Raw genomic sequence first — 24675 nt, 5'->3', positions numbered from 1 at the left:
GAGCAAGTTGCCAATCTTTGCACCACTTTGAAATTTTATCAAGGTCTGACTGAATATGCAGCTTCTCTCATATAATGCATAATTACAGATAACTGCATCATCTGCAAAAAGCCTGGTTCTACTATTAATATTGTCTTCAAGGTCAGTAATATGCAATATGAACAACTACGACAGGTATGCTCCAGGGGCACACCTGAGGTTACTTCTACATTTGACGATGACTCTCCATCAAAGATAACATGCTGTGTCCTCCCTACCAAAGTCCTCAGTCCAGTCACAAATTTCACTTGATACCCCATATGATGAAACTTTTGACAGTAAACAGAGATGTGGTACTGGGATTTTTGGAAATCAGTAAATACTTCATCTACCTGATTGCCATGATCCAAAGCTTTTTCATTTGAGAGAAAAGTGCTTGTTGGGTTTTACATGATCAATGTTTTCCGAATCCATCCTGGTTGGCATGGAGGTATTGTTCCACATGGTGCGGCACAGTATGGCATGGGTAGCAGCCATGAAGACTTTGTCTTCCACAGCGATGCTACTCCTTCAACAAGATGCTGGGAGTACGGTTGGCATAAGTTTGTTTATGCTGTAGGATTTTGGTGGATGACAGTGGATCTTTATACAGGATTGAATCATTGAATTAGTGTGTGTGACTGAAGGTGAGACCTCTATAAAAGACTGAAATTTTTGTGGGATTTGAAGTTCATAGTGGATAAGTTGACAACTTTCTTCTGGGTTTCGTAGTACATTGGGAGAAATTTTTGTGGGGATGTGGCAGATGGAAGAGGTCTGCAAGGGAGTATTTTGGTGGTATGAAGACTGGATTTGGCATTCACGTGGAGTAGGATAGGTCTTGCTGGGTAGTGGTACTCTGAGGCAGGAATAGGAAGACTGTAGATTGGAGAACATTTAGAAGTGGTAGTTGGAGTGCTGTTCCATTGCTAGAGATCAAGAGCTTGAATTTATAAGATTACTAGAAAATTGAGATCGCTTGATAGGATTATATTATGAAGAGAACAGAGATGACTTGGGGATTCCTGTGTTATAGAAAATTCTTCTCCTTCCTCTCCAATTAGCAATGGTCTCAGTTTTGTTTATGATCCTGTCAACTACTAAACTATACAGTGAGTGGTCACCTTTACAACTCCCATTATTTTATGTTTGGGGAGATAAAATGAATATGGCTATCATGAAGGGTCAGGGAAGGCCAGGAGGGGTTGGGGAAGTATTGAGTGGATGGAAAGAATGAGACAGATGGTTCTTAATGGCAGTGATGAAAAGTGATTCTGGTGGCAATTGTAAAACTGAGGATATAATGTAAGAAGAGAAAGAAAGGGGACAAGTGAGTACAATAATAGAATAAGAGCAGACAAGAGCAGAAAAAGAAAAGATAGGAAGGACTGAGGGCAATGAAAGAAGTTATCTCCACTGATGACTGGATGAACTTTTCGTCTTTTGTTATGTTATTATGTTTGTCTGCATTTACATATTTGTGGATCTTTGTTGTGTGTTTGCAGTTGTGTGCTTCAAGTATAATTTCATAACTTTGTTGACAAAGAAGTTAACTAAATAAATGAAAGATAACTTTTTTCCTTTGCAGTACTGTAAATAAAGCAGCCAAAGAGCAGATGGAAACTTTGTGGCATACTACTAATATATACATGCACCCAAAAGTCCATGAATATGCAGAAAAATTGACAGCAAAACTTCCAGGAGATCTAAAGGTAAACATTCTAAAATAGTTCCTTGGAAATAATGGATTGACTTTAAGTACAGAAATTTACAAGTATCTGTTCTTATAAGATAATAGTTCTTTTGGAAATAAATAGTAAGTGTGCCTGTGTATGCTGCCACTTCAGGCAAAATGTTTATTACAAATTGTTGGAACGTGCAACTAATTGTGATAATATTATTCAGAAATCCTAAAAGCTGGTAGTGTAAGTTACATCAGTAACCAATAAAATTAAGATGGCAGATTTTGTATGCAGGATGTCTTACTTGTGGTAGTTAGTTTTATTCACCCATGAATCACTTTTACAAGGACATTGCATGTCAAGAACAAAAAAATACGCCAAATGTACAACTTGTATCTTCTGGTTTTAAAGAGACAGCAGACAGCAGTAACTTAAGTTTTAGGGGAAGGAGCACCACAAATGGAAAATTAGTTGTGCACTTCATCTTTAATGCTACAAGAAGAAAAAGGAACATAGTTTTCATATTCACATTTAAACTGTATTGAAGTGGTGGTTACTTTTAAATTACACTTTATAAGTTATGGTACAAAAGGTAAACTCTGGTCAAACCTATGTACAAGCAAAGGTCAGGAATATAACACCACAACAGGAATCAGAAGAATGAACTATAGATCAAAATCAATGTTAATAATGTAGTTACTTAATAAGAGATTTCATTGAGAAGTAGAACAGAGTGAGAAAGAGGCCAACTCTTGTCCATGTTAATCTTACATCACATTACTAGCTAAAAGGGGAGGTCATATGGATGGTGGCCACAAGGTAATGGCAGTTGGCTAAGCCTTCAGATGAGATGCTGCATACAAAATATTCTATGATGACCTGCATCTCCATGAACATGACTTCTCTGCAGTTCACACTAAAGTGCTTAGCAGGTGGTTCATCAAATCATCTTCAGGCTATTTCTCTACTGCTCCACTCTCAAACAGCCTATGGAAAAAACAAAACACTTACATTTTTCTATGAAAACTCTACTTTCTTTTATTTGAGTACAATGATAATTTCTCTATGTGTAAGTGATCAACAGAATATTTTTGCATTAGGAACAGAAAGATGATGACTGAAAGAGCACAAAAAAATGTTGCTGCAAAAACAGCCTTTGTTTTGATGATTTCCACCCCAACTCACATAACATGTGTGTGACACTTTCTCCTCTGTCTCATGATAATACAAAACAAGCTGGCCTTCTTTGAACTTTTTCAATGTCCTCCATCAATCCTGTCTGGTAAGGATCCATAATGTGTAGCAACACTGCAGAAGAGGACAGACGAGTGAAATGTAGGCACTCTCTCTACTAGATCTGTTGCATATTTTAAGTGTTCTATTGATAAAATGCAGTCTTCAGCTCACCTTCCCCACTGCATTATCCATGTGATTGTTCCAGTTTAAGTTGTTCATAGTTATAATCCGTAGGTATTTAGATGAATTGACAGCCTTAGATATGTGAGATTTATCGTGTAACTGAAATTTAGCAGATTCCTTTTACTGCTTGTGGGCTGGTGGGTTGCTTGTCATAATAATAATAATCATTAGGCATAGGAGGAAATTAAAATTGTTGTAAATATTGTTCATCGTCAAGAGTTCGCCTTTAAATATGTCTACTTGTGTCTGTATATGTGTGGATGGATATGTGTGAGTGTGCGAGTGTATACCTGTGCTTTTTTCCCCCTAAGGTAAGTCTTTCCGCTCCCGGGATTGGAATGACTCCTTACCCTCTCCCTTAAAACCCACATCCTTTCGTCTTTCCCTCTCCTTCCCTCTTTCCTGACAAAGCAACCGTGGGTTGCGAAAGCTTGAAATTTTGTGTGTGTGTTTGTGTGTTTTTTTTATTGTGCCTATCTACCAGCGCTTTCCCCCTTTGGTAAGTCATGGAATCTTTGTTTTTAATATAATTTTCCCATGTGGAATGTTTCTTTCTATTTAATTACTGAAAATAAGTGTTTTGTAACAGTGTGTCTCTGACACCACCCGAGGCAGCATGCACTCTGGCATTTGACTGTCATGGATCTTACGGTGGCCGAGTGTGAAGTGAATCCTAGTCTTGCCTCTTGGGCTGTATTTATATATGTGGCACAGCAGACGGCCAAGGGAACACCTGCTGTCATCGACCTCTGAACTACAACTTTAAGAGACCTTGTATTGGTTGTTATTAACATGAAGGTCCTAAAATTTGTTATAGCTGTATTATTTAATAGGTTTCATCAAGTGCTTTAACCAAAACATTCTAGCATTAATATAACAGATACTTAATCTACTACAAATAAGGACATTTTTGTTCCAAATTTAGTTTTCATTAAATTACTCAAAAACTATTAGAGATAGCTTAATGGAGTCATTTAGTTATTATTTTTATGTTGAACTGGAGTGTCATACAAATTTTCACATTTCTAAGTCTAATATTTAGTGCCTTCAGTTTTTCTTAAAAATGTGGATTCTGACCAAAATATTACTTTAATCACATTGAGACATGTACCAGTTAATTTTGACATACATCTGCACATTTTGACCAGTTTCTGGCTTCCCAGCTTTATTGTTTAGCACCACTTATTTTTTTCTTAAAACGATATACTTAGGTAAAATATTGACCAAATCAATCTGATACTTGTCAGTTTAAACATAATAACACTAACGCAAATGTTGACCAAGTTTGAAAAAGTAACTTCTTAATTATGGTGAAATACTTGTGTGCTATGCACAGATGAATTATGGTGATGTGGTGCTACTAGCAGTGAACTGGGGTAAGTCCCGGCACATTTGCTCGCCTCTGTATCTCTCAAATGACACAGCGCTTGTTTCACCAGATACTCATGTCGATGACTTCACACTTTCTATTGTTTAGAGTCAATTGCCACTTAATTTTGCACCATACAGATATATTGTCTAAATCATTTTGCAATGGTTTGAATCTTCTGATAACTTTACTGGTTGGTAAATGACAGAATTATCTACAAACAATCTATGAGGGCTGTTCAGATTTTCTCCTAAATCATGTACATATATTAGTAACAGCAGAAGGCCTTTCCACTTGCTTATGAAATGAGATATATCGTATCTGTTTCACTCAGTGACTGTCAGTTACCTCAGACTGTGACCATTATGACAGGAAATCACAAAATAATGAAACCTGCAGCATGCGCCCCCCCCCCCCCCCCCCTCCACCTCCCACAATCAAGGAGCTGAATTGTATGGCGATGGTATCAGTTTTCAGCTGAGAGTCCTATTGAAGATGTGTGTGTAAGCCATCTTCATTACTTATTATGATTTCTAGCATCTGCAGGAAACAATGGCTTGGGTAGACCACAGAACCTCATCTCTCAGTCTTGACACATATGGTCAGATAAGACTGACTCTGTGGCGGCTTTAATGCAGGGGTTCCTGTGATATCACTGGATCAGGCCTGAGGACATCTTGTTAGGGAGGGGTGGTGAGTGTGTTTGTTGGACACATTTCTGCTTCATATAGGTGAGGCAAATTCTCTAATGTTCAACCTGTCCTGCCAGAGGGTCACCATTGTGTGTTTTCCTTGAATAAAAAGTAGCCCATTGGCACTGGGTGTCGAATCTCAGTGGTGATATCTTGTTGGCTCCAGCTGTAGGTTACTGATGTTGGTGGAAACAGCCTATTGTAGTTTCTGTTTGCTAACACACCTCCCCCACTAGATTGCAAAGTCATCTATGTCCAAAAATAAGAGTACATTGTGTTAAAAATTTACAGTAAACTAAAAGCAGGAATATATTCAAAATGGATCTTGGTCGAATTTGGATGTGGATCTTCAATGTTAAAGTGGAAATTTGCTATTATTCTGTTGAAGAATTCATGGCAGCTCCACTGTTTGAATCAAAGAACTGTACAGTTTTTACACATTCTGAAAACTACGAGTTTTGTGTAGCTGTATTACAGTAATGTAGGTAGAATAATTGAAACTTTTGTATTAACATTATAAAAAAATGTTTCGTTGTAAATCTTGACACATCTCCTATAAAAGAATTCAAGAAATCTACATACATTATGAGATGTACAAATCATATTATTAGTAAACGTTGTTTCCCTGGGGTCAAGGTCACTTGGCACTGAGATCACAGATATTTCCCTTTCAGTTGGTTACATGAATTGTTACAGTTTAGTAACCGTTTGGAATGAGCACCCTTCTTTTAAAATTTATTCAATGGCCCTTCATTGCTGCTACTTAAGGGATAAATCTAGAAAATTCATTAACTCTTCCCAAAAAGTATTGTAGTTCCTTTAAATTTCATATTTTTGGTAGTTTCTCAAAGGCAGGCAGATGCTTTCTCATAGGTTTGCTGCTCTCTTTAAAAAGGGTATCAATTAAATATTCAGAGTCAGTTTAATATCCTGTCATGGGGAATGCTCACTGCAAAAAGAGATGTGCATCCAGTAGCCAAGAACAGTAAAACTTTATTGCTAACTCAAAGAGTATAGAAGTACACAATAATGTTTGGTTCTGGACAGCAACTGAAACAGCTTCTGAATGAATGCAACTGAAAAGATCATTCTGATTTGATGAGAATTAGTTTAACACAGTCTAACACCATCTAACACAATACAGTTCTTGAAGATAGAAGCTGAGCACACAGTATGTCACAGTAGGGAAACACTGTATAGGCAAAGCCCATATATGATACACTAATGGGGCTTAGGTTCTGACTGGCATGCGCTGTGCCATAGTGAATAGACTCACAAAACTTCTGATGTCGAGTGTTGAGGCCAAGACATCAAAGTCGAGGCTGGAACTCGTACTGGCTAGCAAGGTGCCAGGTGGTGCCTTATAAGGCCATCTGGCAGAGGAATACTAGGAAGTTGGGCAAGTATCATGTGGCTCATGGAAGCAAGCTAGTGCTAGCAATATCTGGCAGATGTGGGCACCTCATATACTACAGCAGCTGTCACAGGCAGGATAAGCTGTGGTTAAGCTGCAGGTGGCTTTTTGGGGTGGTAACCCACAGCACTCTGTTGTGTGACTTGTGGCTGCAGTGTAAGAGGCCAGCCAAGACGCAATATCCCCCTTTCTTATGGAGGAGATGGTTGAGCCATCTCTCTGTGTACACAGCAACTGTGATGTAGGCAACAATTGAGGATGCAGGAATCAGCCTGGGAAAAAAAAGTTTCTTAGGACTTGAATTTAAAGCCTTCTACTTCAGCTTAATGAATGAGACCCTTAGGTTAGCTAAGCTTTTGAGACAGAAAGTACATGTTATGACATTTTTAGCTAGATAGTTTTTACACTGGTTGGAATCAGCTGATTCAGATTTTTTAAATACAAGTGAAAAATCACAAAAGCAACTGCTTTCAGGAAAGCTAGAGATATACAGCAGAATAAGCAGACTCATGTGTTCATCATAACCCCTAGCTACTATGGACTCTCTCTCAGACCGCTATGATTTTTTATTTCTATTCGCGATATTTCACACACCCCTGCCAAGTGAAATGAACTCTTCTGTGGTTGACAAACTACATGTGCCTGAACTCTTGCATTGTTGCTGCTCTTTGTTTCTTATTTATGTTCTGTTGAATGATACCTTCCATGGAACATGTTTTATGTAAGATAGATGTGATTGTTCAAGAACATCTCAGGGAATCCTCAGATGAAGACATTGATGACAGTGATAATGACCCTGATTTCGAGATCTTTAGTGATCACGACACTAATTCAGAGCAGGACACAGTGATGAAGATGAGACAGCTGATGACAGCGCAGAAGCTTACTTCATCAAAAATAACAGATCTTTTCACTGGAGAGAACATCAGCCGCCAGCTAATGTCAAATCTGAAAATACCTAAGCTTAGAGCAAATGGTCACATATCCTACCTACAGGATATTGATATCACTGAACTGAAGCCACTAATTGGTGTATTCAGCCACTTTCAAACTGGGAAACAAATTGGTTTACACAGTGTTTGCAGCCAATGGCACAAACAGAGATGTTTTCAGATGCACTATTAGTGAAGAAAGCTTTCTATTTTTATTATCTGCATTATTCTTTGACAACTCAAATGATAAGCAGGAGAGAAGGAAAGTATTGCCTACTTTCAGCAGCAATTTCACAAATTTTTCTGTGTTTCATTGAACACAGTCAACTTTGCTACTCTGTAGGTGCAACAGTGTGTCGATGGAATGCTTGTACCCTTCCGTGGAAATTGTTGGTTTAGAATGTATATGCCAAACAAACCAGCAAACTATGGCTTGAAAATTCAGTGCTAGACTGATGCTTGAACAAATTACTTGTGTAGCGCGTATATGTATTCTGGAAAAAGAAGCGATGGTCACACCCTTTTAAACTATGAGAAAGGCCAGTCTTCCTAACCAGGCTGCACTTTGATTGGTGAAACCTATTGAAAACACATGGAGAAATATTATAGGTGACAACTGGAACTCATCAGTAGAACTAGTTAATGAACTTAGGAAAAAAGGTCTCACATACATTAGCACGCTGAAAAGAAATGAAGAGGAGATACCACCGCTGTTTCTGCCTAATAAGAAATGAGGTGTGAAGACAACTGTTTATGGTTTCACAAAAGACATGACACTGGCTTCCTTTGTGCCAAAGAAGTCAGAAGCTGCAATTCTGATCTCTTCTAGGGACCATGCCATAAATAATGAAGCTGAATCAGGAAAACCTGAGAGCATCATGCTTTGTAATACGACAAAAGGTAGTGTGGAGTGTCTTGACCAAAGATGTGCAGCATATTTATCAAGTTGCTTGAAAAGAAGATGGGCTTTAGCCAGCAAGAGATCTTGCTGGGCCTCATATGAAGCATAGACTTTCTATAGGACACTTGCTGAGAGAGCTGAGTGACAACATCAGAAGAGTACTTCACGTACAAGATGAGCCCCAGACACGGAAAGAATGATTTGAAAAATGAAAAACATGTTTTGCCCTCCTCACCTGAGGAGGGAAATAAGATTTCCCTGTCAACAGTGTGGTGTTTCAATTACTTTGAGTGTTCTAAGAGGGTCAGTGTGAAATACATGCCAGTTAAAAGTGAGTGAAATATGATTCAGGACCTCATAAAACTGAGCTAACTCTGTATTGTTATTTTAGTTACACACAAATTAAAAATATACTGCAAATTTTGCTGTGTTTTATTTATCTAAATGTTTAAAATTCTGCATTGTTGAAAAACATTGAAATTTCCATGAAGTCTACTCCTAAGAAGTGTAATGAATGACAGAAAATCATGAAAATATAAATTCAGCAAAACACTGGTTTTATACATAAAAAAAATTAGAAGGCGGTCTCATAGACCCCTCCGCAGTAACCATGTTCATAGTAGTTAAGACATAATTTTGTTTTGGGATTCAACATCAAGTGATAGATGCAAATGTGCATCGCCACATCTTTTTTAGAGGAGCATTAAGTCTGGCAAATTTAATGAGTAAATGCTTTGGTCAGGAAATCAATAATAGACTGGGCGCTAATTTAGAAGTCTTCACGTAAGCAAAGAACTTAGAAAAGTTTAAATTACAGAAATGTGCATTCACCACAGGCTGTATGAGCCACATTAAGTTTTATGTCTGCAGACTAATTCTTCTGTGGTTAGCATGGAAGATTAGTTGAGAGATAACACACTTAATATTGAATACACATTTATTGGTCACTCGTGCATATAACAAATATGGCAGTTGAACATGTTACGCACCGAAAATCCACACAAGACTAACTAGTTCAAAGAAGGAATGTGCCAAAGATAGTGCACTCTGTACCAGAGACACCACACCTTGATGAGCGAGGCATTAAGATCTTCTTTATGAGCCAAGCAAATACCAAACATGACCCATGGTAGGGCCTCTGACCAGAGGCTTACGTGGCACATTAGGGCAGCCTTGAGTGTGTGGTGCCACAGCTCGATGAGGCCATTTGACTGCGGGTGGTACGCTGTTTTATGAAACTCAGTGACGCCACAGAGTTCCCAGAATTGTGCAAAGAGCGCGGACTCAAATTGACGTCCCTGGTCGGTGGTGAGAGATAGGGGACAGCCGAAGTGAGCATCCCATGCCAAGATGAAGGAACGGGCAACAGTCTTGGCCGTGATGTCAGTGAGGGGGACCGCCTCGACCCAGCGGGTCACACAGTTGTTTATCAATAAGATATATCTGTAGCCCTCGGGCGGGGGAAGGGGACCAACGACATCAGTATGGATGTGCCAGAAACACCCCTTTAGGAAATCAAACTTGCCTAGAGGAGGTTGGGCATGCCTGCTGACCTTGCTGTGCTGACACAGAATGCACACACGGCCAGGCCAGACAAAGCGCTCCGTAACCACCTGCATCGTGGCTCGAGTCTCAGTGTGAGCTAAACCATGGAAGTTAGGAAAGACCCTATAGCGAAGAGCAGTGGGGACCAGGAGGTGAAGTGTGCCCATAGAGGTTTCACAAAGGAAGGGGATTGCCGAACCAAGTAGTATATGGGACCAGACAGAGAGCAATGAGCCGTTGTCTCATTTTATTTGCTGTATATTGTTGTCATCGGCTAGTAGTCGAGCGAGCTCCTCCAGATTCAGTGGTGCAGTTAGCACGCATATGTAGGAAAGGTAGTCTGCCACAATGTTCTCCGTGCCATGGATATAGCACGCATCAGAAGAGTGCTGACAGATGTAGTCCATATGGTGGAAACGCATGGGCGGAAGGTCCTTAGCCGGATTACAAATAGCATCCATGAGTGGCTTGTGATCAGTATAGATCGTGAAGGGTCACCCCTCAAGGCCACTATGAAAATGTTTAATTGCCTCGTACACAGCGAGTAGCTCACGGTCAAATGCCGACCACTTGCACTGGCTCCTAGTCAGTTTCTTGAAATAGAAGCAAAGGGGTTAGTTAGAGTCGGTAGTGTGCTGCAGTAAAACAGTGACCACAGCTGAGTCACTGGCATCAGTTGTGATCAAGACATGGGCTTCAGGGTCCGGGTGAGCAAGTGTGACATCTTTGGCGAGGGCAGTTTTAAGGTTATCAAAAGCATCAAGCATCAGTTGGGTCCTCTCCAACTTCCATTTTCCAGTGGAGTTTTGCCGGAGAGAGCATTATTGGTGAGGGCCATTTGGATGGAGGAGCTTAAGGAATATGGCAGCAGTAAAAGTTTGCCGTACCCTGAAAGTGACAGAACTGAGCATAATCCTCGGGGAGAGGGAATTTATGTATAGTTACAGGGTGGGCAAGTGTGGCGGCTTTGGCAAGGGCTGTTTTAAGGTTATAAAAAGCGTCGAGCATCGGTTGGGTCCTCTCCAACTTACGTTTTCCAGTGGTGTTTTTGCAAGAGAGAGCATCGGTGAGGGCCACTTGGATGGAGGCAGCTTGAAGAATATGGCAGCAGTAAAAGTTTGCCATACCCTGAAAACAATGGAGCTCAGCATAATCCTCAGGGAGAGGAAGTTTAAGTATAGTTTCAACACGAGAACTTATCAGTTGGAGGCTGTCGGCAGAGACATAGTGGTCGAGGAAGGTAACTGATGTGGAACACTGTTGAGATTTATCATGGTTGATCACCACGCTGTTGGCAGCGAGGGCTGAAAGGACTTCATTGAGATGAACTTGATGCTCCTCAGTGGAGGAGGAAAACACAAAGATATCATCTAAATAAGCCTAGGCAAAAGGCAGAGGGAGGAAAATGGAATCTATGAATGCTACCATGTCCATGCAGTGTTTTTCAATCCATAAAGCATGTAACAGAATTCAAATAGGCCAAAGGGTGTGATGATGGCCATCTTCGGAATATCCAGTGGATAACCATCTTTGGAATATCTGGTGGATGCATAGGAATCTGGTGATACGCTTTGGAACAATCTAACATGGAGAAAAGGTAGAACCATGAAGCAACTGTGTGAAATCTTGGATATGTGGAATGGGGTAGTTATCGATAATGGTGCAGGCATTAAGGGACCTTTAGTCCCCGTACATGCGTAAGGTGTCAGGCAATGCGTAGTTGTTGTTTAAAGCACATAGACACTGCCAAAGCTGCAAAGGGGTGCGGTCATCAAGATGCTCCTCGTGAGTAATGTGATGGATAGCCTCCGCCGGAGGGTGGGAAAGGTGCTTGATAAGCAGCGATTTGGCTGTCGAATATTTGTGCAAGGCGGGCGGTGAGAGGAGCAAGTCACTGATGAGGTCTGTATATGCATGGAGATGCCTCATCAGGCAGACAAAACAGGCACCGTCGTCAGAAATGCTGTGGATGTCCAGGATGGTTCACTAAGGTGAAAGAAGTTTTTGGGTTGTCTTTCTGCAATGCAGGTAGCTTAGGGAACCTGTCTGGTAACACATGTTGAGGCAGTACCGTCAGAGGAGATCGGTGTGGGCCTCCGACGCCGAAAGTGCGGTAGTGGTGAACAGTACGTTGCCCGAGGTCTGGGTGGAGCAGTGGCCGCATGAAGCACACAATACGGAGTGGGCAGAGGAGGCGGTTTGCATAGCCAATTGACAAGCCTGATGAGGAACGTCACACAGGTGTAACGGCCAGTGCCATAACAACTGTGGGTAGGAAGTGGTTGTGGTGGAGCCAGGGGGTGGTGGACTCTGTAACCAGCACTGGTGGAATGGCCGATGCTATTACAAAAGCAAGCAGAAAGCGGGTGTGGTGCAACCATGGTGCGACGGTCGCGGTAACCGGTACGGGGGTGCTGCGATGCTATGTAAATGGGAATGTGCTACTCCATGCATGGAAATGTTAGATTCACAGTCCTGGAATTTTGCTGGCATGTCAAACCATCCTGAAGGTAATGATGCACATGAAGGATAAACCACAGTGTCATTAACTGGAAAGTCCTCTACGTTATGGTTATGCGGTGGTGGGCAATGACCATATTGTGGCTGTTGTGCTGCCACACTAGACGGCAGACATGTTAAACCGGGTAAGGTTAGATGGCCGCCGGTGTGGCCGGACGTAAATAACTGTTCACTTTTAACCATGTTCCAAGGAGGTACACTAGTTCACACATGTTCACAATCGGTAGAGTTGATGGGGCCTGTTACACTTGCACCGAAAGTCCAGGTAGATCCATTATGGCCTAAACAATGCAGTCTGGCATGTCACGTGAGTGAATGATGAAAACAAGCATGAATAACACTGGATGAAGAGTTGACAGTGTTGGGGTCACCGCTGGGGTTATTACGGAAGTTTAGTTGAGAAATAAAACACTTAATATTGAATATACATTTATTGGTCACTCATGCATATAACAAATATGGCAGCTGAACATGTTACACATGCTGAAAATTCACACAAGATTAACTAGTTCAAAGAAGGAAAGTGCCAAAGATAGCGCACTGTGTACCAGAGATGCCACATTTCTTTTGCTGAAAGTTTGTGTGGACAACACTAGAGTTTAAGGTATTATTTAAGTGTAGCAGTCTACTTCAGTTCCTTTGTTCATTCCTGTCACATATTGCATTATCGTAATCCCTTCATGGAGGAGAACATTGAGGATACTGAATGAGTCAAGTGATACACCTAAAAGCAGATGTGGTCTCTGAAAGCTAAAACTGTAAAGCACACTAACAATGAGTTACAGTTAGTTTTAATCAACTCTAATAGTTAATTAGATTTCATTTCTGGATAAACAGTTACTTTGACAGAAGCCACTGCTTTTCCTCTTACGCTGCCTAGCTGTTGTTTTCAACTGCTACTTCACACTATGGATATATGTAACTTTAGTAACTTCAGAGATGACTATCAGCTGTTTACGAAATAGAAAAGTTAAATATATTTAATACAAACATTACTGTTACAAAAGTTTACATCAATGTGTCAAAATTGACATGCCATTTAAGTGTTAATTTGCTGCCTGCAGTACTTCAAATGTGACTCCCTCTGGTGTGGTGTCTTCTAATTCTGATGTCTGATGATGAGCTTTTCTATTTGATTCACAATGGATAGTGAAATCATTTGCGACCCTTCAAAGAACAGTTGACATTTGCAATTTGAACATGCAAAATGACACTTGTAAGATAGTGTGTGAAGTTCCATAGCCTAAGCCTGACGAGACTTCTTTGGTTCTTTCTGCTAGTGGTGGAATTCACTGCTCTCCGACAATGAAGCTTGTCTTATGATAACACGATTGCAGCTGCAAACTGCTTCAAAAGACTGTGGTAGTGGGTTGGTTAACGGAACCAACTTCCTCAACAGATAGATATTTTTCTGTCTTCAGCCACAAGAAAGCTGCTTTGCTTAAGTTATGTATCTGTAATGGCTCAAAGTGCTGTTTCAAGTACTATGTATGAATCTGTGGAGAATTTCCTACCAAATGACAGGAAACATCCCATCAACAGTTGACATCAACATCTGACTATTACACAGAACACACTGAAGTCTTTTCTCCATCCACAGATATACCTGGTCTTGTTTGCCAGCAATGCATGTCACTATAGGTATCCCTAAGCTATCCCTACAGCCTTCCCCCCCTCCCTCCAGCACTGAAGGGAAGACATGAACTGCGTTGCCATTTAGCTGGACTGACATGCCCATGTGTGCATGACCAGCCGTGTCGTGGTCACAGGGTACAGCTGGATTGTTGTCATATACAGTGCTGGAGCTGTAGATCTAGTAGGGGAGCAGGTGGCATGGAACACAACTGGTGCTTCCACATCTGGGCACTGGCAGTGAAGGGAGTGGTGAGAGTGGAGTTGTCTCTGCAGTGGAATCGTCCTTATCCTGTGATCGTGAGAAGACCCTTTGGCAGGTGTCACTGAGGACACCATCTGTTGAAAGGGGGAATGATACGGAAGTGTAGCCAATGTCACTGGGGAGGGCAGTATATGTGTAAGCAAGGTGTCAGATGCATGTAACATTTTGTGTCAGCATATCTTTGCTATGAGCTTTGTGGCACAGATAGTTATCAATGAGTTTGATGGTTATGTCATCTGGGTTGAATTCACTAAGATTGATCCAAATGGGACAGGGTGCGGTGTGTCAGGGTTGGCTATCTGCACTCTGGTTTGTGGTTGGTGGTTGTCACCACTCTTTGCATACCATGTGCTTCCACTAACTACAGACTTTTTCAATGAAAGAATGTAGTTTTCAAGGGCCATTGGTAGCTGGTGAAATGAGATATGCTGTGGCTGCAACAACATAAGCAAAGACACTACATGTTTATTTTTCTGCCAAGTTTGTGGTTTTTCATAAGCTGTTGACCCTACTTGTACTCAGTTCCTGAGTTTTGGTGGCTAACTGAAGTGGTAAAGATTGTCAGTCTTCCTTGTGAGATGAAGGTGGAGCTCACCAGAGCATCATCAATGGAACTGACTGTGGCCCTTTGGCACAGAGCCAAGTGTAGGGTCTGAATCAGAGGCTCAGACAGTTCTGCGACCATGTAGGTTGCAGATTCCTCAACTACACAGATAGTGGGAGCTGTGTGGAGGGCATTGGTGGTTTATGGTCCCAAGAAAGTGCAGAAAGGGCTTCAGTTTCGAAAGGTGCAGGACAATCACAGGAAAAGTATAGATATAGGACCAATCAATATTGTAGTAGTAAATTGTCATAGCTGTGTTGGAAAAGAACCATAGGACCAAGTGCTAACAGAAAACAGTGAATCTCAAATCATTCTAGGTACAGAAAGCAGGCTAAAGCTGGAAATAAATTAAGCCAAAATTTTTACAAAGGACCCAACTATGTTCAGAAAGGACAGATTAAATATGATTGGTGGTGGACTGTTAATTGCTGTCAGAAATAGTTTATGTTGTAGTGCACTTGAAGTAGATAGTTCCTACGAGCTAGATTGGGCAGAGGTTATACGGAATAAATTAATAATTGGTTCCTTTTACTGATCCCCCAACTCAGATGATACAGCTACTGAACAATTCAAGGAAAACTTGAGTGTCATTTCAAATAGATACCCCACTTGTACAATTATAGTTGGTGGTGACTTCAATCCTCAGAAAATTATTTTGAACAACTAGTTCAGGAGTCCACTCAAAGTGCAAAAATGTACTTGACCTCTTAACAAAAAATAATCTTGACCAAATAAGGAGCATCATAACTGATGCAGGGGTTAGTGAGCACAAGGTTGTTATGGCTAGATTGAATACCATTATATCCCGCCCACCAAAAATAAACGCAAATTCATAAAAAAAGAGAGAGAGAGAGAGGGAGAAAGAGAGAGAGACAAGAAAAAGGAAAAAAAAAAACAGATAAAAAATTCGCTTGACACTTTTCTAAATAGACAGTTTCACTCCTTTCAATTTGATTATGTAAGAATAGTCCAGAAGTGGTTTGAATTCAAAGAAATAGTACTGATGGCATTTGACAAATATATACCAAATAAATTAATAAGAGATGGTACTGATCGGCAATGGTACACAAAACAGGTCATAATAATACTGCAAAATCAACAAAATCATATTTAAAAGAGTCCAAAATCGCCAAGATTGATGAAGTTGTACAGAAGCTCAAACTGTAACGCAAATTTAGATGGGAGATGCTTTTAATAGTTTCCACAGTGAAACTCTGTCTTGAAATCTGGCAGAAAGCCAAAAGAGATTCTGGTCATATGTAAAGTACACCAATGGCAAGATTTAATCAATACCTTCACTGCACAATAACAATGGTGATGTTATTGATGACAGTGTCACTAAAGTAGAGTTACTAAACACAGTTTTCTGAAATTCCTTCACAAAAGAAGATGAAGTTTATACTCAAGAATTCGAATCGAGAACAACTGCCAACATGAGTAACTTAGAAGTAGATATCCTCAGTGCAGCGAAGCCACTTAAAACACTCAAGGCAAGACTTATGGTCCAGATTGTATACCAGTGGGATGTTGCACAAGCACACCAGTACCCAAGAAACAAAATAGGAGTAATCCGCTGAATTACAGACCTATATCACTAATGTTGATTTACAGAAGGATTTTGGAACATATACTGTGCTCAAACAGTATGAAACACTTTGAAGAAAATCAATTATTGACAAACAGCCAACACAGATTGAGAAAATATCAATCTTTTGAAACACAACTAGCTTTTTATTCTCAGAAATAATGAGTGCTATCAACAGGGACCATCAGATTGACTCCATATTTGTAGATCTCTAGAGGGCTTCTGACACCATTCCTCACAAGCAACTTCTAATTAGACTGGTGCCTATGGAGTATTGTTTCAGTTGTGTGACTGGGTTTGCAATTTCCTGTCAGAAAAGCCATAGTTCATAATAAATGACAGAAAGTCATTGAGTAAAACAGAAGTAATATCTGGCATTCCCCGAGGAAGTGTTACAGGCACTCTGCTGTTTCTGATCTATATAAATGATTTAGGAGGTTACTTACAGATAATGATGTCATTTATCATCATGTAATGCCATCATATGATCAAAATTATTTAAACAAGATATCTGTATAGTCCAAACAGTGGCAATTCATTGTAAATCATGAAAAGTGTGAAGTCATCCACATGAGCATTCGAAAGAATCTGCTAAATTTTAGCAATACAATAAATTGCACAAATATAGAAGCTGTAAACTCAAGTAAATGTTTAGCGATAACAATTACGAACAGCTTAAGATGGAATGATCACATAGATAATATTGTGGTGAATGCAAACAAAAAATGCCAATTATTGGTAGAATGCTTAGAAAATGTAACAGGTCTACTAAAGAGACTGCTTCCACTATGATTGTCTGGCCTCTTCTGGAGTATCAACGTGTGGTGCGGGATCTGTATCAGCTAGGATTAATGGAGGACATCAAAGAAGTTCATAGGAAGGCAGTTCATTTTGTATTCTTGCAAAATTAGGAAGAATGTGCCACGGATGTGATACATGGATTGGGGTGTCAGTCAATAAAACAAAGGCATTTTTTGTTGTGGTAGGACCTTCTCATGAAATTTCGATCACCAACTGTCTCCTCAGAGTGCGAAAATATTTTGTTTGCGCCCACCTACATATGGAAAAATGATCATCATAATAAAGTAAGAGAACTCAGAGCTTGCATGGAAAGACTTAAGTGTTCATTTTCCCTGCATTCTGTTCAAGAGTGTAATGGCAGAGAAGTAGCTCTCCCCACACTTGTCCACTGACTGTGCATCCACTGGCCACATTATTCTGCACATGCTCTATCTCGTGGCTTTGTAAATGGTAAGAAGTTCTTGATCAAATGCTGACCATTTCGACTGATAGGGGGTAAGTTTTTGCAAGTAGAATCAGCAAGGCTGTGCCTCTCCGACTACCAACTGTTGCAGTACGATGGCAATGGCAGTGTCACTTCTCTGTGATGACAGCGAGTTGCGCATCTGGAATGGGATGGGCCAACATGACTGCATATACAAGACAGTCTTTGATGACTTGAAATGCATCTTTCATCCTTGTGGTCCACTCCACCTTCCTCTCTCCATGTTAGATCTCACTAGCGCGTCAATGAGAGGTGCTTGTAAAGCTGCAGCTAGTGGTAGGTGGCACTAGTAAAAGTTCAAAATTCCTAGGGAAAAGATCGAGTCCTTGATAATTCTGGGGAATGGAAGCTGTATAATGGTGTTGGCCTGGTCTGGGTTTGATCTGATTCCTGCAGTGCTAATTGTCTGAGGACTGTAACTTCTGCTTTCTGTAGCTGAGACTGGGTTCTGGGTAGCTGTCAGGCACCATACAGGCAATGAGGACCCACAGATGGGCCTCAAAGTTCAGTCTTTTCTTTTTGTACTAATTTGATTGGCAATGTCCACTGCCAGATGGGCAAAAGGTGCCTCCTCATAATATATCATCAGCTGCTGCATAAATTAGCCAGAGCCAGTCGGTGCACTTTTTGATGTACAGATGGACCAGCAGTTGTTAGGGTACAATGCACTGTGCCATTACATATTGCAGATGCTTGCGCTGCTTTCGTGGTGGGGGTGAGGCCTACGTCTGAAGTACTGTGAGTCAAGACAGAGTACACAGTACTAACATTAATGTTGGTGTGTTCTGTGTGTGTCTGTGTGTGTGTTGTTGGCTGCACTGCAGCAGGGATTGTGGACAGAGGGGCATAATCAATCAGCAAGGGTTGGTCACAGATACTTACTTGCCCATGCTGGAGCAGCAAGTGTGTGAGATGGACTTCTGTATTTTGGTGCAGGGGCGAGTGTTTTGAATGTCCAGTGAGAGGCAGAAGTGATGTAAGAAGAAGAAGACTCCCATGACTGGTTTTGTGATGCCAATGACATAGAAGGTCCACGTGAGATGTTGCTGAGGCAATAGTTGTAAGCTGCATGTAATGCTTATGTGCACCTTGGTCTTTAAATTACTAGCCACATGAAGTTATAGCACTGACATTTTGTTGAATGTTGATGTGCTCTCCAGCAGCATTGAACTAATGCTGGATCCAGCACCCACCAAAAAGCGCTATCTTGAATTGAGGTTGAAGATGTACAGTCGGCCTCCCAGGTGTGTAGTTGATAGGAAGTGTGCTTGATTCACCCTTAGTGGCTGTGTTCTCTGCTTGGGCTGATGCACCTGTGGTGGCCCATGTTCGATGTTTGGGAACATGCAGGGAGAACAACAGTTGCATGCAATGTTGCGAAATTGGGTGTGATACCAGCAGGATTGTGACCTTGAGGCAACAGTGGTGGTCAGCATAGTGTTGCTCACTGTCGGAGTGGTGCCGTGTGCAGCCTGTCCCTCAGAGGGCGTGTTTGAGACAGGGGCATTGTTAAAGCCAGTTCTCAGCTCTGCTCGAGGTGATCTGGAGAAGGGGGGCAGGCGGTAGAATGGTAACATGCTGCAGTGATACTGTCTTTGTAATTTATGTGGTGTCTGTTGCAGAACTCAGCAAATTGTTTTTCATGGGTTTCGCCTCATGTGACATCACTGCAAATTTGGCTGTGGTGGAAGTTTAACAGGCAATATGATTCAAAGTGCAGCATCTGGTATGAGGTTAATGTCCAGTGTAGATCAGTTTTCACCAAAGTGAGATGGTATCCTATCATCCAACTGTTTGTCATAGATAGCCTGTTTTAACTGTTGCTCAGGTGTCTGAAAGCCATTGTAGCAGTACTGATTTGGCTGCATCATACTCATTGTGGAAAGTTCATACTAAGATGACATCGCTGATTAGGTCTGCATGTTGTGACAGATGGCAAATGAGGGTGACGAATTGGGGGTTGTTATTAAGAATAATTAATGAACTAAATACACATTACTTGTTGGCGAATCATAATGTGGATTTTTAGAACAGAAAAAAAAACACTCTTTGGTTGCGCAAGATAGGTTTATTTAATCTTCACATGTACCATGTTTCACCTGTTTCAAACAGTCTGGGAGCAGGTGAAATGTGTCACACATGTTTTGCAACCAATAATTTTTTTCTGTTCTAAAAATCTATTATGGTTGCTGCACCAGTGCCTCTGTGGTAGTCATGGAGTGGAGCAATTTTAATCATAAAGTGGGCTGTTCAGATGTGGATAGCTGCATTTTAGATTGTGAGTTGAGTCCCTGAGGGAGGTAATGGGTGTGATGCGAAGCAGTTATGGTTAGCCAAGCTGGACTTATTGACAGAAGAATATGTTGAGATAGCAGCATGGTAAGAAATGTAGCACCCAGTACATAATTGTAACAGACTGACTATGTGGGTATGGGCAAATATCTGGTCATGTTAAACTGAGTGGGTGTCATGGTTGACTCATTAATCATATCACAGTTTGAAATAACTCCAGCTTATTGACTTTGTGTACATTGTTGTGAATTTTCCGTAGGATCCTGTTTGAATTCCAGTGAGAAGTTTTGTGTTGCATGCCATTGTTGTAGTGTAGCAGCCATTGTGTTGGCTGGTAACATTTCATTCAATGGTAAACTAGTTGTGTACCACGGCATGGTTGTTCTCACAATGATTGTGATGTCAGTACACTTCACTCACTTTGATCCCAGATGCGATCTTCCATACAGCTGGAAGAGCTGTAGTTACAACAAAGGATGGCCGCATTGTTAATGCACAATGAGATGATTGTTATAAAAACCCGCATGATGTGCTTTGTGGTTGACAGGAAATGTCCAACTATTGCAGTTGGAGCAGTTGGTCGTATAAATGATTTATGAGGTGCACTCCAAAACTAAGGTCCAGTGACCAATATGTAACTGATGCTAGGCCTGACTGAAGTTTCACAAATGCAGCACTGTCCTCTGGCTCTTTAGGAAACCACTGCAGTGTTGGTTTGATTCAGTAGTCATTTGATCATTGGTGAGAGCAGGTCACAATGGCCAAGACAGTAATAGACTCCACCATTTGCGATGTGCATGGTGTGTTTAAGATTTTTGCTGACAAAAGGATCTTCAGTTAGTGAAATCAATAGTGGGTTATGCCTAGTGAATGGACATGAAATAATGAGTGACAAACAAGTTCAAAAATGGTGTCGAGAATTTCAGAATGGCCACACAAATGTTCACAATATACAGCAGAATAGCAGACCCTGTATTCAGACTGAGACATCGTTGATCATGTGAACCAAAACCTTTGAAGTGTTCAGTGGCTGAACTCAATTTACAGGATTGTTAATGAACAGCTTGGATATCACAAACTGTGTGCGAGATATGTTCCAAAAATTCTTCGGTATCACAAACTGTGTCCGAGTTAGGTTCCAAAATTTCTCTCTGATCAGCACAAAGAGCAAAGAATGTGCCATGCATGACAGTTTTTGGATCACTGTAGACAAAATGGACATGATTTGGTTTCCCACATTGCTGTGGCAGTCCCGACCTTGCACCAAGTGACTATTTCCTCTTCTTACATTCAAAAAAGTAACTAGATGAACAATGATTTCAAAATGATAACAAAATCAAGACCAGTGTTACCAAGTAGTTCAATTTCTAGGCAGCAGACTTCTATGCAGAGGGGTTAAAGAAGCTGGAGCAGCATTACAGAAAATGTATAGAGGTGAACGGCAATTGTGTGGAAAAGCAAAGCAGATATGTAGTAAAATATTACTGTGAAAACCTTTTCTCATGAGCTTATTTTTTCATGACCAAAAAGAGTTTAGTTTTGGAATACACTTCACAGGAAGTGCAAAATAACGACACATTTTACCATGACACGGTTCACACTGAAGCCTTTGCTTCATCCACACATATACCACTCCTCAGTCACCAGTCATATGTATCCTTATAGACATCCCTACAAGTCCCACTCTTCCACTGCTTCATGGTCTGCCTCAATAGTTGAGTTGTTAATGCGATGGAATGCCATGCTAAGGGGCCCAGTTTCGATTCCCGGCTGGGTTAGAGATTTTCTCCACTCAGGGACTAGATGTTGTGTTGTCTTCATCGTCATCATATCATCTCAATGAACATGCAAGTCGCTGAAGTGGTCTCAACTCGAAAGACTTGCACCAGGTGACAGGTCTACCCGACGGGGTGTCCTAGCCGCATGACATTTCATTTCACTGCTTCATGAAATTGTAAAGCAAAAGATGTGTGACGGGCTACAGCCAGCTGTTGTGGGCTAACTGGCCCAGAGAGTGCCTGCACAGCAGCTGATAGAACAAATTCATTTGCTATTGCCATTGTTCTATGTGTAACCAATTTTTATCTATAAACATGTATGAAATACATTAATTCTGTATTATCACCAAATTCTTGGGATACAGTATTAATTTGCCCGTGGCAAAGGTAATGGCAAAACAAATTACTGTTGATTTCCAGATAAAGACAATGGAAAACCAAAAATTGAAAAACAAAAACAGTTATGTAGTTAATTAATAAGGGGTAGTCCAGATGCACAGTAGGTATCTCATTGACAACTTAAATATAAGGACAACTTTGGTTTGTATCATCCTTATGCCACTTCACTAGGTCATAGGACACTTGTGGATGGTGGGCAGAACTGGCAGTGGTGTTGTCTGCAGTGCTGCAAAGAAAGCGCAATCTGATCCGTTGTATACAGGGTGTTTCACAATTCCTATTACAGGCTTCTAAGAGTTGTAGTGGGGACTTGGCAGATAATTTTGGTAACAAACCCATGTCAGGAAATATACTGTTCAGATCTAGAATAAATTTGAAGAATGGGTGACTTTCAAATCTCACGCTTCATGCTGCGCACTCAGTGGAGACAATGAACTTTATCCTGTGTGCTCTACAGGACACATGGCATGGACAGTCATAGCCAATGTTTTAAGTACTCACTAGTCAGCTTCTCTTCTGCATGACACAGGACAACCTCTTCGAAGCCGAGTGTGTGGCACATCTATGGAGAACCATAATCAACCTCCTAGTTGTGAATGTATGAGTTTCTCACAGCCATTGTTGTAGTCTGACAAAAGTGGTATGTTGTTTCACAATTAGGACAGGGACCAATAACGGTGCCCTCTTCCCAGTTTGGGTGTACCGTGAAGTGGAAGATATGCAAGCAACCCAACCTTTGAAGCATACTTTACATCCAAATGGTAAATTTCCAGACACGGATTCTACATAAGAACTTTTGTCTACAAAGACCCCTCTACAACCCTTAGAAGCCTAAAATAGGAATTTCAAACACCTTCTATATAAATTCCTTTTGAATGCATTATGGGAACAGCAGTGATCAATGTCTTATAAATAATTACTATTAAAAACAGTCTTGATCACGATTTATTTAACAAGGTGACCGGTTTCGACCACTACTGTGGTCATCTTCAGACCATTGAGTAGGAACCTCTTTCTGGTGGAGAATCACCAGTGATTACCTTCTATATACTCTACATTATAGTGTGCCTTATGTAAATGTCATTTCACAATCAAAATGACAAGATCCATATTTGATGAGACAACATGTATCAACTATAATGCACTTAATGGCTGAAATAAATAATATAATCACAACCATGCCCCTTTATTTGAAGCTTGGGCTATAGAATTTTCTGTGCTAGTGGCAGTTTGTGTTAATGTCACCACTATATTGGAGTTTGGAGTCATGTATCTATAAAATGCTTGTTTTGCGATAAAGGGAAAAGAAATTTTGCCCAAGTGGAAACACTCTGTTACCACCTAAGTTTGAGTTACTGATAATTGAGATACCTCATGGTACTTGGTGTGTTTACATTCATTCCCAGATTTAACATTAAGACACTGGTGAAGCAGATATGTCAAAATGCCGAAATTTGTAAATATGTCAATATGACTCTAAACCCCAGTATATTGACTATGTAAAATGTTTCCACTTGGTTATTAAGAGGAAAAGGTGTGGACTGTGAAAACTATCTCACTCATTCTGGATTTATTATTGTTTTAACCCTGTTGCAAGTTGCAGTTGATCTTTCTGCTGCAAAATCAGCTTAATTTAAGTGCAAGAGCAATGTGTATGCCATCCATCTCACAGATATGTTAATTAGTTCCATATAGCTTCACATATTAACTATCTCTGAAGTACAGGTCAAATTGGTTGTTGCTTTCATGTAAAAAGTGTGGCAAATCAAATAAAAATGTAATTATCTGTCCACCAGATCAATAGTAATTAATCCATTGTGCAAACTTGATTGCCATTCTGTGGTACAGGTATTCAAAAAAATTGTACAGATTATTTTATGATTGTATCTTATGCTCTTCTTTTAACTGTTAGTCATTACTGTCAATAATTGAGAATTGTCACGTGTTAGCTGCTCTTACATATAAGCAAGTTAGGTTATAAAAGCTTTCATTTCTCATTATTGCAATGACTAAGAGAAGTTCATGCTAGTCACCCTTCTTTCTTACATTCCAGTTTTTTGTGAACTGTACTCTCCATTAAAAAATAACATAAATATATACCTTTGTTGTTGCAGTTTGCATATTTTGTGAATACAGATTCTGAAGCTAATGATCTGGCACTCATTATGGCTCGACTTCATACCAAACACTTTGACATTATTTCATTTCGCAATGCATATCATGGAATGAGTACATACACCATGGGCCTTACTGCACTGTCCACATGGAGGATAAATGTTCCTATTGCTCAAGGAATTCATCATGTGAGTAATACTGTATTTAAAAGAAGCATGATAATTTTAC

The 24675-nt window shown here is 40.5% G+C and overlaps 1 protein-coding gene across 6 annotated transcripts in view; it reads left to right on the top strand.

Moving 5' to 3' along the window:
- The window catches only part of LOC124788095 (alanine--glyoxylate aminotransferase 2, mitochondrial-like), a 165096-nt gene that overhangs the window by 72581 nt on the left and 67840 nt on the right, over positions 1-24675 (top strand). For all 6 annotated transcript variants that reach the window (XM_047255201.1, XM_047255205.1, XM_047255202.1 and 3 more), the window contains exons 4-5: positions 1607-1730; positions 24447-24635. In XM_047255201.1, the coding sequence (XP_047111157.1) occupies positions 1607-1730; positions 24447-24635 (313 nt within the window). The remainder of the gene's footprint in view (positions 1-1606; positions 1731-24446; positions 24636-24675) is intronic.

This window comes from Schistocerca piceifrons, chromosome 3, assembly GCF_021461385.2.
Source record: "Schistocerca piceifrons isolate TAMUIC-IGC-003096 chromosome 3, iqSchPice1.1, whole genome shotgun sequence".
NCBI classification, from domain to species: Eukaryota; Metazoa; Arthropoda; class Insecta; order Orthoptera; family Acrididae; genus Schistocerca; species Schistocerca piceifrons.
Note: the sequence above shows the minus strand (reverse complement) of the source record. Positions and strands in the feature narration are given on the sequence as shown.